The following is a 13,172-nucleotide window of genomic DNA, read 5'->3' on the forward strand; positions in this document are numbered from 1 at the left end:
ATTGTCCTAAACAGTAGTCATAAGTTGTTCTAACATGCATGAAAATGATACAGATGGATAGATTGGATTTTTCTGATAATTTTTCATATATAAATTATTTCATTTTGGAGTTACGGTTGAATTTATATGATTTTTAGAAGTTTAGGGCATTTTCTGGAATTCCCTGGATATTTAGAATTAAACTAATTACAGAAAATGCATTACCGCGTCAGCACTACGTCAGCATACGTAAGCGAGTCAATGTGTGCAGTCCAGGTCAAACTAACCAGTGGGACCCGTAGGTCAGTGACACAGCGCTAGCTAGAGTCACAGACAGGTGGGGTCGGGTCAACGGCCACATCAGCATAGTCAAAACTGACATGTGGGCCCACTAGAATTAGATTAAACTTAATCTAATTTAGGTAGCGGTTAGTTAGGCGGTGGGGCCCGGCTGTCTGTTTCACTGGAGGTTAATTAGTGGCGCGATTAGCTGCTAACGACGGCCACGTCGGCAGTCGCCGGAGCCTTGCCGGCGGCGACTAGAACGACGGCGGCTCGGCTTGGATTTGAGCTACAGGTGGTGGTTTGGCGAGCTGAGGGCACCGGGGAGTAGCTCTTGCTCGTCCGCATCCAGAGGACCGGACGGGAAGCCGCGGGGTGGCCGGGAGCAGCGCCGACGGCGAGCAAGGCGGCGGCCGGAGCACGGTGGGTTGCGGGTTTGGGGTTGCGGTGCACAAGAGGGGGATAGGTGGGTGGCTACGGTCTCGTGGGGGTGCGCTGAGCACGCTGATGAGCTCAGATGCGGGTGGCAGCAGCTGTGGTCGCGGCGGCGCCATGGACGGCTGCAACGAGCTCTCGGGCGCGGTAGCGCTAGCGCTAGAGGGCGAGTTAGACTGCGGGGAGAGAGGGGAAAGGCGCAGGTGCTCACGGCGGTTCTTCTGGTGCAGCTGGGTGGCTCGGGGAAGCGCTGGCGACGACGAACGGCGATGGCGATCTCGGCGACCCGAGGAGGAAGAAGATGGTGCTGACGGCGAGGCGGGGCGCCTGGCGACGTGTAGCTGGATGGGGACGAAGGAGAGGTCGTGGCGGAGCTCTGGGGCACGTCCATGGGGCTAGGGCTGGCCGGTGGCCGTGGTGTCAGTGAACGGCGGCGACGGGCTCCGCTCGGTGGGAGGGAGAGGGAGCCAGGGGAGGGGGAGAAGGCACGGGAGGGAGTGAAGGACGGGTCTAGGTGGTCGGGGCGGCACCGAAGAGAAGGCCCGAGGCGTCGTGGTGGCCTCAGTGACGCAGGCAAGCAGGGAGGTGCGTGGCGCCGCGGCGCGCGTGCGCTGTCTCCCTCCTCTGTCTACTGGCAGAGGTAGGTGATGACTGGCACGGGCCAGGTGGGCCGGCCCAGCCAGGTAAGTGCCCTAGGTAGGTTCTCTCTCTCCCTGGTTTTTCTATTTATTGATGTTTTCTATTTCCTGCAATTGGTTTTGATTTGATTTAAAATATCAAATCATTTTTTAAAACTTTCTGTAAATTGTATGTGAGCTCAGGAACTAGTCCAAGGTCACAGGCAACTTACAAAAATATTTGAACTTTATTTCTTATATAATAGAAATAAATTCAACTCAAATATGTCATTGGTTTAAGTCAAAGGCCCAAAATAAATATTTCTGTGATTCCAAAAATATTGGTTTGAATTTTACCTCTTACCAATATTTTCACAGAGTAACAGGAACATTTCTTTGGGCTCATTTGATGAGATATAAATGTTGGTTATTTTTAGAGGTCTTCTGAGGCTTTTGAAAATTCCTCAATTCAAATTTCATTTGAATTAAAACATGATGCTCACATGAAGGTCTAGCCTAGTGCATAACAGGACCAGGGATGTGACAGCAATTTAGTGGGTTTTCGGTTTTACCCTAGGTGATTAGGGTTTGCCTACTCCGCCAACACCATTGTCGGCATTGAATTTTTTACTACATGGGCTTGACCTCTGTTCGAAGGATGACTGTCGCCATGGCTGCCAAAGGATCCAAGTCAGGCGCTAGGGCTAACAGAAAGCGATCAGGGGATGAAGGTCTGGCGGCGGCGATGAAACACATGAACATTCCGAAGGGGGGGGGGGCTCGACGACGTCTATGTCGAAGAGGGGGAAATCAAGGAGATGGAGAAGACAACACGATGGCTCGTAATTGCTCGGGTGAGCACCTCCAAACCCTATAGTTCTAATGCTTTGAAGGAGAACATGAAATTCTCATGAAGCTTGGCCCAAGAAACCGAGTTCAGGGAGGTAGATGACAACTTGTACATGGTACAAATGTTTTGTCTCAGTGACTGGAAAAAAAGTAATGCACCAAGGAAAAAGTACATGAAATTCTTATCGATTTTATATGGTTATCTTGGACGAGTATGATGGATGTGCGGCTTCGTCGTCAGTGGTGTCAGGAAGAACTAACGTGTGGGTATAAATCCATGATGATCCGGATCTTTACAGTAGGTTGGGTCTTGTGAATCAATTAGCACTTCATAAAGTTTGATCAAATTTATATACTAAATTATCAACATCTACAATAATAGAGATATACAACATGAAAGTTAATTCAATAATGCATCTAATGAAGTCGATTTTATATTGTGAATGTTGATATTTTTTCATACAATCTCACTTAAATTTTACTACGTATGACTTAAGACAAATCTTATATGCGAACTAAAAAGAAAAGGAGGGAGTACAATAACTTCATGCACTTGGGGATTATCACGCGGCCAGCTAGACCACGGCCGCCTCACCACCGGCCCGTACCACCGCCCGCAATCACCTCAAAGCCGACCAAACGCAGGCTAGGCACCATTGTCGTCGTCGGGAGGCGGGACAACATCCTTCGACCCGAGTTGCTTGCCAGCTAGATCTGGCCGCCACAACCCAGGCACACCCCACCATCCATGTTGCCAGCCACGCTGTTGCGGCACATATGCGCCGTCGCGGCAACCACACGCCGCAGCACCCAACACGCGCCACGCTCCGGTCCGGGGGAGCAGGCCTGCACCGGCCGTGCTGCACGAGTGAACGCCATGGCCCCGCCGAAGCTCGACCACGCCCTCTGGTGGCGACGAAGAGGGAAGGGGGGTGGCGACGGAGACCTAGATCGTCCTGCACGTCGCCTCGCAGGGGCAACACGGGAGAGGCATGACTTTCTCTGTTTTTTGTTGTTGTCTACTGGATCCAAAAATCCTCCGCCCCAGCTGGCAGGAACTCGTTGGCCTCACCACCAACGTGGGCACCTCGCGCCGGATTGATTCTCAATCCACCCCCTTAATCCTCGTCTCCCTCCGTGTCGTGCGAGCAAGGCACGCCCTAATTATTCCGCCGCATTTGTTTACGTCAGCCAGCCAGCCCATCGACGGACGTCGTGCGGCGTTAGTAGCCTGCACATCTCGCCACCATTTTACTCGCAACTAATCACTAGCAGCATCAGAACCATTAATGGCCGCATCACAAGAAGAATGTATATCACCGACCGCGATCTCTTTCATGATCGCAGCACGATGCTTTGATCTTTTTTAGGCATATGCCGAGGCAGCAGAGTCAACGGCTGACCTTGTGAGATTAATACTGCTGTGTGTTTGTCAACGTTGAAATGCACGAAAGGTGGCAGCGCATGAACACCAGAAGCCACTCAGAGAAGATCTTCATGCAAATTCATGGAGGGAGCGAGATAAGCCTTCTCATGGGAGCTCGCTCGATCATGCACATGCACGTACGTGTGCATGGTGAGTCTGATCTTCAGAGGAAGAAAATTGGAAGGGAAGGAGTATACAGGAGCGATACATGTGATTATATCCTAATAACATAGATAATGCATGCACGGATGCACCCTTGTTCCGGCCGGTCAGCTTCACGGCTTCCCGCCGGACGCGGCGCCGGCGTCGACCTTGACGGGCCGGACGGGGGCGTCGTCGCCGCCGCCGTTCGCGGAGGTCAGCGCGGCGGCGGCGGCGCCGGGGCGGACGGCCTGCCTGGCGAGGAGCGAGGCCGGGGAGGTGGTGGTGGTGGTGGCGGAGGAGATGGCGGAGGCGAGGGAGATGGGCATGAGGCAGAGACCCTTCCCCTGCAGGTACTGCATGGCCGTGCCCATGTCCTCCTCCATCATCTTGGCCACCTGATGCTCCGTCACCCGTAGCCCGCCGGCCCCTGCTCCACCGCCGCTCTCGCCTCCGCCGTTCGCCTTGGCGGCCGCGGCCGCCGCGCTGTTCCCGCCGCCGTTGCTGCTCTTCGCGCTGCTCTTCGCCTGCACGTTCGCAACGTTCAAGCACCTCAGTATTCAAGTATCCATCGAGAGCTAATCGATCATGATTGCACGGTCGCCTACTGGATGTCAGGTTACTTACCTCGGAGGACATGCTGGCCACCAGCGGCGCCATGCCGGCGGCCCCGCCCAGCCGGCTCATGCTCAGAACCTGAGAAAAAAACGTGCTGTCACCCCCACAGATCGTACGTAACCAGAAGCAGGAAAAACACAGCGACCTCTATCCACAAACACCACCGTACCTTGACTTGGAGCTGCAGGAACTTGACGTAGTCGATGATCTCGTCCAGCATCGACGCCTTGTCAGTCTGCACACGTCCATCTCATCAGTAACCACCTCTTCTATTCTATTCTACCACGGTCCACGGCGCAGAGATTTTTACACGAAGCGGCTCGATTTCAGTAGTACGATCATATCCCGGCATTGACCTGGGCCTGTAATTATGACTACCGGACTAAGAGGGCGAAACAGGGCATCCAATGCGCCCATGTGCCCATTCACTGCGCGCCACATTTGTCTCTCATCCCGGCCATCAGCTGCCTCGTTTCTTCAGCTAGCCGAAGAGCCAAGGCTGCGGCCTTCTTCAGTCCAAATTCCCCACAACAGGAACAAGTTTTTTCAAAAAGATAATAAATAAAATAAAATCAGGAACAAGTTCCGGGACTTGACACGTGCGGCATCGCATCGCATCGCCACCCCTGTGCTGCGCACGCTTCGGCGGCACACATGTCACATCACATTATGACGTGACCAGTGAGCTAGACAGGAGCGACGCCGCACCCTCGCTCACCAACCGGCCGGCCGGCGTGCCCTCTTCCGCACTGCTACCATACAGACCCACTACAATCATAAACGGGCCAGCATCCCGTCCAGGCGTCCACCCCCCACTCGCCGGGAGAGATTCCTGGCTTTCTGGTTGATGGGAAACGCAGGAATTTCGCGGAACCGTATGATCGCTGCGAGATTCTCGTCGGGGATGTGATTGTTTTACCTTGTTGGCGTTGGGGACCAGCTCCTGCAGCGACTTCATCCGCTCCGCAATCCTCTCCCGCCGGAGCTGCATGCAATGATATGCCAGGCACAGGAAAGTTCAGGGCAAAAAGTCGTATGAATTTCAATCTGATAACAAGCATAGCATAGGAACAGAACAGTTCGTGCTTCTACTGTAAAATACTACTGTAAACAATCGTATGAATTTCGATTTGATTACAAGCATAGCATAGACAACAGTTCGTGCTTCTATCTACTGTAAAATAATAGCATCAGCCACGCAGCAGATCCAAAAAGACAGATGAAATTTGCGGAGAATATATACGTTGGGGGATGGGAAGACTTTGGGGTTGTTGTTGATGTGCACCAGCATGTCGGGGTTTTTTTAAATTTCAGATGGAAAAGGGGAGGGTGGGAGTGGGAGTGGCATGCATACACGTTCGGCGATGCTGTGCGGGTCGGTGGCTTGCCCTCGCCTCGCCCGCACGCGCGTCTGCCGCGGCGGGGCCGCGCCGCCGCCGCCGCCGGAGGAGGCGGGCGCCGTCGTGCCTCCGCTCGCCGCCGGCCCTCCTCCGAAGCTCTGCCCCGACATTGATCCTCCCTGCGCGACCGATCAGAGGACAATTCATTAATGGGTGTTGCTTCACACGTACGGCCGTGTTCGTTCCCGTATGCACTGGCACCAGCACGCCGAGGCCTGACCGGTGCACGATCTTACCTGGCCAAACGGCGGCTGCACGGCGGCGCCGGCGCCATGCACCCCGAATCCGTTGAACAGCGCGTGGTCACCTCCCTGCATGCACGCACGCGCCCGCACATAACGAATCCATGTCAACTGAAAAACTTCAAGATTTGACTAGAGAGAGAGAGAGAGAGAGAGACAGAAAAGAACAAGGATCCTACCGTGCCATTGGGCGACTTGAAGCCGCCGTCCATCTCCTCGCGCGACTGCGGGGGCGACCGGTCCGCGAACAGCGGCAGCGGCGAGAACCCCGTGCCGCCGCTCTCCTCGCCGCCGAGGCCCTGCCTCTGGAGGTCGGTGAGCTGCAGCATGACCGGCTTCTCTCCGCCGATCTGGTGCTGCCGGAGCCTGGACGCGGGCAGCGTCGACTCGTCGAAGGCGCCGAGGTCCTCGGCGCCCGCCGCGATCTCCCAGGGCGACTTCCCGCCGGCGCCCAGGTCGCCCCACGCGGAGGGAAGCGTCGACAGCATCTGGTCGAAGAAGTCGTCCTGCGCCCCGCCGCCCCCTCCGCCGTCGCCACCGGCCATCGGTCTGGCGCGCGGGTGCCGGCCGGCCGGGCTGTGCAGCGACGAGCTGACGAGTAAATGCGCTCGCGAGAAGGCGGGAGGAGAGAGTATGGAGGAGGACAGGCGAACTAGCTTCCCTACGTGCGCGCCTTTATAATCGCCTGCTACGTGCCGATTTTCAAATGGAAAATTAACTGAACTCAGTTCGTGCAACTCTTCTGTCTGCTTTTATTGACTTTGCTCAAGAGCTGCAACTACAGCTGGTATAAACTCGGCCCAGCGGCGGCAATCTAAGAAGAATGCTTTTTTTTTTAGCTCGCAATTTTATTTCGATATGTTTTCATCACTTTCCTAGAGAGGCCAATATGGCGGCGGGTGTATTGTTTAGGAACTCAGAGACTTCTCGAACAATTGTCTGGAAGTCGGAGCCTCCAGGGTTTCTAGTAGACGTTTTATCAAACGATGTATCTTTATTCTCACATGAAATATAAACCGTCATGATGGCATTTCCTAAAAAAAAAGGAACTTGGCATTTGAGTTTTTTTTTGTCAGGGCCAAGCGTTCTCCTGAGAGCATCTCGAACAGCCGTGCTTCGCGCCGCGCGCTGGTTTTGCACGGCCGCCAGCGCTGGCTCCAATAGCCGCGCTAAAATGCAGCGCGCACGCCGCTCCAGCAGCGCGTAAAAAATGCAGCGCGCGCGACTCGCCGGGGCAGTGCATATATGGCATTTTGGACACAAAATGAATTTGAACATTGATAGGTCGCCCACCTTTGACAATCTGAGTTGATTGTTGACCACTGGGACCGAAGTGATTTCTCGGAGCGGTCAATTCCACTCACATTGCGAACATCAAAGTGTTCTTTCATCCGCCCCTTAAAAGTATCTCTACTTTGATCACCTCCAACGGATGGATCCCTCGACACTTGCAACCAAGTATTGCATAGTAAGATGTCATCGTCCTTGGTGTAATTGCCCGCTCTTCCTTTCGACGCGTCGACAATGCCTTCATCATCCTCGTCCACCTCAAACTCATGGTTTTCAAAATGCATGTCATTGGTTTGAGACCAATGCGAATTGTTGGAGCCAACACCCATAGTTGACATGTATGCATCATCATTGACACTACAAAATATATAGAACAATGCAAATAACCTATCTATATGGATGCATTCAAAAAATAACAAGAAAAGAAAAGTTGGAAAAAAAATTCCACCTTTGAGGCATATCGTCAAACACGTTGTGCGCGTCGGCGGCCGGCTCAACGAGTGAGCTCGCCGGCGCTTCGGTAGTCGCCGCGCCTGTCAAACGCCCTGTAAACTTCTTTTCCCTCGCCTTCGAGCTGCCGGAGCCGTCCGCCGCCTTGTTATTCTTCGCGGATGTCTTACCCTTCTCCGGTCGCACCGCATTGGGGAGCTTCGAGGGGCGGCGGCGGCACGGGACGGCGCCGGCGCGACGCCACCCGTCGCCGTGGTCATCCGCGGCGGCAATAAGAGGCTGCGCGCGAGGCCGATGCTCGGCGGAGCTCCGGCGGTGGCGAGGCCGACGCTCCCCGCGCTAGGGTTTCCGACGGCGGCGGCGGCAGGGGAGGGGTCGCGGCTGTAGGATGGGGTGAGCGGGGTGCTGGCGCGTGCGTCCATGGGTGCAGTTCACCGGCGCCGGCGCGCGCGGGGCGTAGGAGGCGGAGAGGAGAGAGTGCGGCACGAGCGCTTAAGTGTGCCGCGCGCGGAAGCGGGCGCCCCAAATATACCGCGCGAGATACCGAATCCGACCGCGCGCCCAACTCCTTATACCGCGCGCGCGGTTATTGATGAAGCCATGTACCTAGGGTAGGGTCATGGACCTGTCCAAGATACACTCCCCAAGGACATCTCTAGAAGAAACTGTCTTTCAGTCGACCCGGAAGGATTCCACTCGACGGACTCAAAGACACTCGACCATGAAGACTCACTCGACCGCCAAGAGATCTAGGGTCACTCTGCATCCAAACGGTCTGTTATTAAGTAGTCTTTATGGCCATGATATCACTTTATATAAGACTTTACCAGTAACGCCAGGTCTTCATGTACATTGAACCCTCCGCTACGTGGGCTGGCTGGGGTCCTGGCACACTCTATATAAGCCACCCCCTCCACACGCAGAAGGGTTCGCACCCCTGTAACTCACACGCATATAATCCAGTTGACCGCTTCCGCGCACCGAGACGTATGGCTGTTACTTCCTCCGAGAAGGGCCTGAACTCGTAAAACTCTTGCGTGTACAACTACTCCATAGCTAGGATCTTGCCTCTCCTTTAGTACCCCCTACACTACTGTCAGACTTAGAACCACGACAGTTATTGCGCGCCCGATAGAGCCACCTGCAGGGTTGCGCGCGCTAAAATGATCAAATTTGCGACGCGGCGCTTGTTTAGCGCGACTGTTGAAGATGCTCTAAGTGGCGGCTGGGGCGTACCCCTCTCTCGAAGCATCACCCGCGAGCCCGTAAATCCGTCTCCTTTTGCCCTTGAAGACGAGGAAAATCCCGATGCTTCGGCTCGGCTAGTAGTTCATGTTGGCAAACTATTCATTCCGGTCGACCGGCAAACGATAGCGCCGGTTGTACCGCTCGCTCGCTAGCGACGCACATGGTGGGACATGTGCCATGCGTTCCATGTAGTCTGCCTCGTACCATGCATCGTCTTATGGTCCAGTGCCCCTAATACATGTTCGCCCAAAAGTAGAGTTGCTCCAAATGGCTTCCTTTGCTAGGATATTGGTTGGCTTCCACCAGAATATGTATATTCTTGCACATCAATAGAAAAAGGTTGTTCTCTTTTGAAGGATTAGTGTTAGAAAGATACAAGAATTATTGAAAACCTTCTGAAACCATATCAAAACCCTCTTATAAAAGTGACAAAATATCAAGCCATCGAGTCCTCCAAGCTCAAGTCTTTCTCGTCTTCAAGCAATTAAGAACTAAGAAGAGTGAAAGGGAGATTGACAAATGAGTAAAGAGTTTTACTGGCTTGTGAAGATGTAATATATCCATTCTCACAAATCCTGCAATCTTAATTAAGAGAATAGTTGCATTCGAATGATTGCACTTCGCAAGTAAAACTTGATAGTTAACTAGGTGCAGAGCAAGCGAAAATGCATTCTCTCGTGAATAGATTTTGCATTTTGGATCTTTCCAAAATATGAACATAACCAAGGGGTTTTGGGTAGAAGAAAACATAGTACTCAAGTGTCTAATTAAGACCCACTCGCACCGCCTAAGCAGTCAATCATTGTCTGTTGGAACTTCTATCATTGGTGACGGTATTATGCCGTTATTTTGTTGTGGCTTCTAGTTGAATATATGGACCAAAAGTTGTCTCTTTCGAGCGCACGGTCTGTATTCTGTTTTTGCACATACACACACTCTCAAGAGAGAGTTGAATTATATTCGCTACAGTGTTGTCACTGCAATGTTAATAGACTCATAGCAAAAATCTGAGCTGAAGCTCTGTTGAATCGCTCGTTGCCAGCGGAGTGTCCTCGGCATAAACTCAAGAGAGGCGATGAAATCACAATTATGCACGTAAAGCAAAAAAATGTGACGGGCCATGAAACATGCATAAAGCGATCAACCATGTATTGCAAAACAGGTTTTGGCATAACCTCCATCACCTCAAATTTTCATTCCTCTAGAAAAATCTATGAGTCAGTACCATCAAGCCAATCAAATTAAGTCCTATGGAGTTGGCTGTCTTATGTGCTAATTCTCTTCAAAATACAAGCCCCCAAGTTTTCTTTTAGAACTTTTTCTCTCTGTCTTACTGGATTTTCCAATTAAAACAATGCTTAATATCAAAGTTTCACTAGCAAGACCTGGATTGGGAACTGGAACTAAATGATAATAAACTAACGCGGGGAATGAAGTTTAAGTGCAACCAGCCAAATAAAAGTATTGACTTAATTAAACTCGCGAGAAAAGTAAGTATTCATATATTATACCTTTCACGCTGGCTTGCAGAGTCATGTCTGTGCTTGTTCTTCCCATTTCCAAACAGCTAGCTACGCTCGAATCTGTAGGCCCATAAAAAGAAAATTCCACCGAAAGAAAATTCCAAGAGATAAAACTCAAAGTTCCACGAAGACATCCATCAAAATAGGGGTAGTTCTCGATGAACTCTATAGATCAGCTAGTTGTCCCCTGCAACGCTCTTGTCAATAATTAGGGGATATAGAAACTCAAAACTGTAGCGCACATGACGCGATTCTATCTCAATCACGTGATGAATTCATGATTGAGGCACATTCCCATTTCGAGCGCGTAGCAAGGTGGATATCATTACAACATACCATGTACTGAATAAATGAGAATACAAGATAAAGGCTTACACTCGCCACAAGCTACAACATTCATACAACAATACATTAATACATAGCAATCATCATACAGAAGAGCAGGATCCGACTACGGATGAAATCAAACGAAAAAGAAGAACGACATCCACCCTGCTAGCCCAGGCTCCCGACCCGGAACCTATATCCCTTGATCGAAGAAGCAGAAGAAGAACTCCAAACAAGCAAGCATCGCACTCGTGTTAGATCATCGCATTACCTGTACCTGCAACTGTTGCTGTAGTAATCTGTGAGCCATACGGACTCAGCAATCCCATTACCATGGGTATCAAGAGTAGCAAAGCTTAATGAGTATGGAATGGATAAGTGGTGAGGTTGCAACAAGCGACTAAGCATTGTATGGTGGTTAACTTACGAGTACAAAAATAAGATGAGAAACTACGCAAGCGGTCGCCAACTCGTAATGATCAAGAAGCGATCCTGATCTACTTACGTTCAAGCATAACCCAACCGTGTTCTCTTCCCGAACTTGCTCGAAAAGAGACAGTCATGGTTACACACGCGGTTGATGTATTTTAATTCGGATCTGGTGTCAAGTTCTCTACAATCGAACATTAAAAATTCCCATCTACCACATAACCGCGGGCACAACTCTCAAAAGTTTAAACCCTGCAGGGGTGTCCCAACTTAGCCACGACAAGCTCTCACGATCAACGTAGGAAAATCCTCCTCCTGGGACAACCCGATCAAACTCGGAATCCCGGTTCACAAGACATTTTGACAATGATAAAACAAAACCAGCAAGACCACCCGATGCACCGACCTAGCCTGATAGGAGTCGCACGTATCTCATTCTTAGGGTACACCGGATGGGACAAGCTATGAGCAAAATCAGACCTCGAGTTTCCTCGTGGTGGCTGAGGGAGTCCTGGATTAGGGGGTCCTCGGACAACCAGACTATATACTTTGGCCGAACTGTTGTACTATGAAGATACAAGATTAAAGACTTTGTCCCGTGTCCGAATGGGACTCTCCTTTGCATGGAAGGCAAGCTTGACGATTCGGATATGTAGATCTCCTTCTCTGTAACCGACTCTGTGTAACCCTAGCCCCCTCCGGTGTCTACATAAACCGGAGGGTTTAGTCCGTAGGATAAGAACAATCATAATCATAGGCTAGCTTATAGGGTTTAGCCTCTACGATCTCGTGGTAGATCAACTCTTGTAATACTCATATCATCAAGATCAATCAAGCAGGAAGTAGGGTATTACCTCCATCGAGAGGGCCCGAACCTGGGTAAACATCGTGTCCCCAGCCTCCTGTTACCATTAGCCTTAGACGCACAGTTCGGGACCCCCTACCCGAGATCCGCCGGTTTTGAAACCGACATTGGTGCTTTCATTGAGAGTTCCACTGTGTCGTCACGGTAAGGTTTGATGGCTCGCCTCGTTGTCAAGGACAACATCACCTCTGGGGGAGGCCTGGCCCTAGGCCAAACTCTCCGACTGGCCGACTTCGTCATGACCGCCCGATCGGCTGTCGTGCCGACGATGACTTCTCAGGTCATCAAAAACAGCCTCCACATCAACTCGGAACTTGCCGAACACATGGATCCGATGAAGCTCTCTTCCATGAATGAGCTCTTGGATCGCATCGCCGCTCTGGGTGTCGCTACGAACTATGATCGGATTGGGCTTAAACCTGACCAAAGGGAGATTAACTCTCTGCCGGCCACCCATGAGATAGCGGTAGTGGAAGAGCAATGCATCGACTCTCCATCTATTTTGAGGATGAACTATGTCCGGATTTTCGAACTCTTCGAGCCGGACACCCGTTCGCGGGAGGACATGACCCAAACCCCGAACTTAGAATCGGGCGGCAGGCCAGAAAAATTGGGCAACATCCCGGAGCCCGAGCGGCCAAGCTCTGAAGCCTCTCTGCCCCTGGGCCTCAGATCGGGTCAGGGTTTGGACTTAAATCTACCCACCCGCCCAGATTCAAGCAATCTTTCCCACATCAGACAAGAGCCCCAAGAGACAGTACATCACTTCTGGGCCAGATTCCTCCTTGTAAGAAACAAGGTTAAGGACCGTCGCGAGGAAGACACAATCTCATTCTTTTGTAAAAATTGCACAGACAAGGGAATCCTCAACGCCATAAGTCGCCGCGACATAGTATGCTTTGCTGACTTGGTGGCTATAGTACAGAAGTACTGTGCGATGAAAGCGCCTGGAAAACCCAAACAAAATTATGGGATCCTTCGGCTCTCACTAAACCCTTCATCCGAACTAAAAGGGTAACCTCTCGCAAGTCATCCGATTCAATTACCAAAA

General features: G+C 51.6%; 1 protein-coding gene across 1 annotated transcript; it reads right to left on the reverse strand.

The window, feature by feature from the left end:
- Positions 1-3,521: 3,521 nt before the first annotated feature.
- Positions 3,522-6,652, reverse strand: LOC123160137 (transcription factor LRL3-like). The gene is made up of 7 exons (XM_044577954.1): positions 6,169-6,652; positions 5,984-6,058; positions 5,702-5,866; positions 5,267-5,332; positions 4,517-4,582; positions 4,357-4,425; positions 3,522-4,256 (listed from the first exon to the last, which is right to left on the reverse strand). The coding sequence occupies exons 1-7, from the start codon at positions 6,532-6,534 to the stop codon at positions 3,864-3,866; spliced, it is 1,200 nt and encodes a 399-aa protein (XP_044433889.1). The 5' UTR covers positions 6,535-6,652; the 3' UTR covers positions 3,522-3,863.
- Between the last annotated feature and the right edge of the window lie 6,520 nt (positions 6,653-13,172).

This window comes from Triticum aestivum, chromosome 7B, assembly GCF_018294505.1.
Source record: "Triticum aestivum cultivar Chinese Spring chromosome 7B, IWGSC CS RefSeq v2.1, whole genome shotgun sequence".
In the NCBI taxonomy this organism is placed as follows: domain Eukaryota; kingdom Viridiplantae; phylum Streptophyta; class Magnoliopsida; order Poales; family Poaceae; genus Triticum; species Triticum aestivum.

Coding starts and splice junctions, on each gene's coding strand:
- LOC123160137 (XM_044577954.1), bottom strand. CDS start 6,534: ATGGCCGGTGGCGACGGCGGAGGGGGCGGCGGGGCGCAGGACGACTTC. Junction 5,867..5,983: donor TGCAGCCGCCGTTTGGCCAG/GTAAGATCGTGC, acceptor TCGGTCGCGCAG/GGAGGATCAATGTCGGGGCA. Junction 4,426..4,516: donor TCCTGCAGCTCCAAGTCAAG/GTACGGTGGTGT, acceptor TTTTTTTCTCAG/GTTCTGAGCATGAGCCGGCT.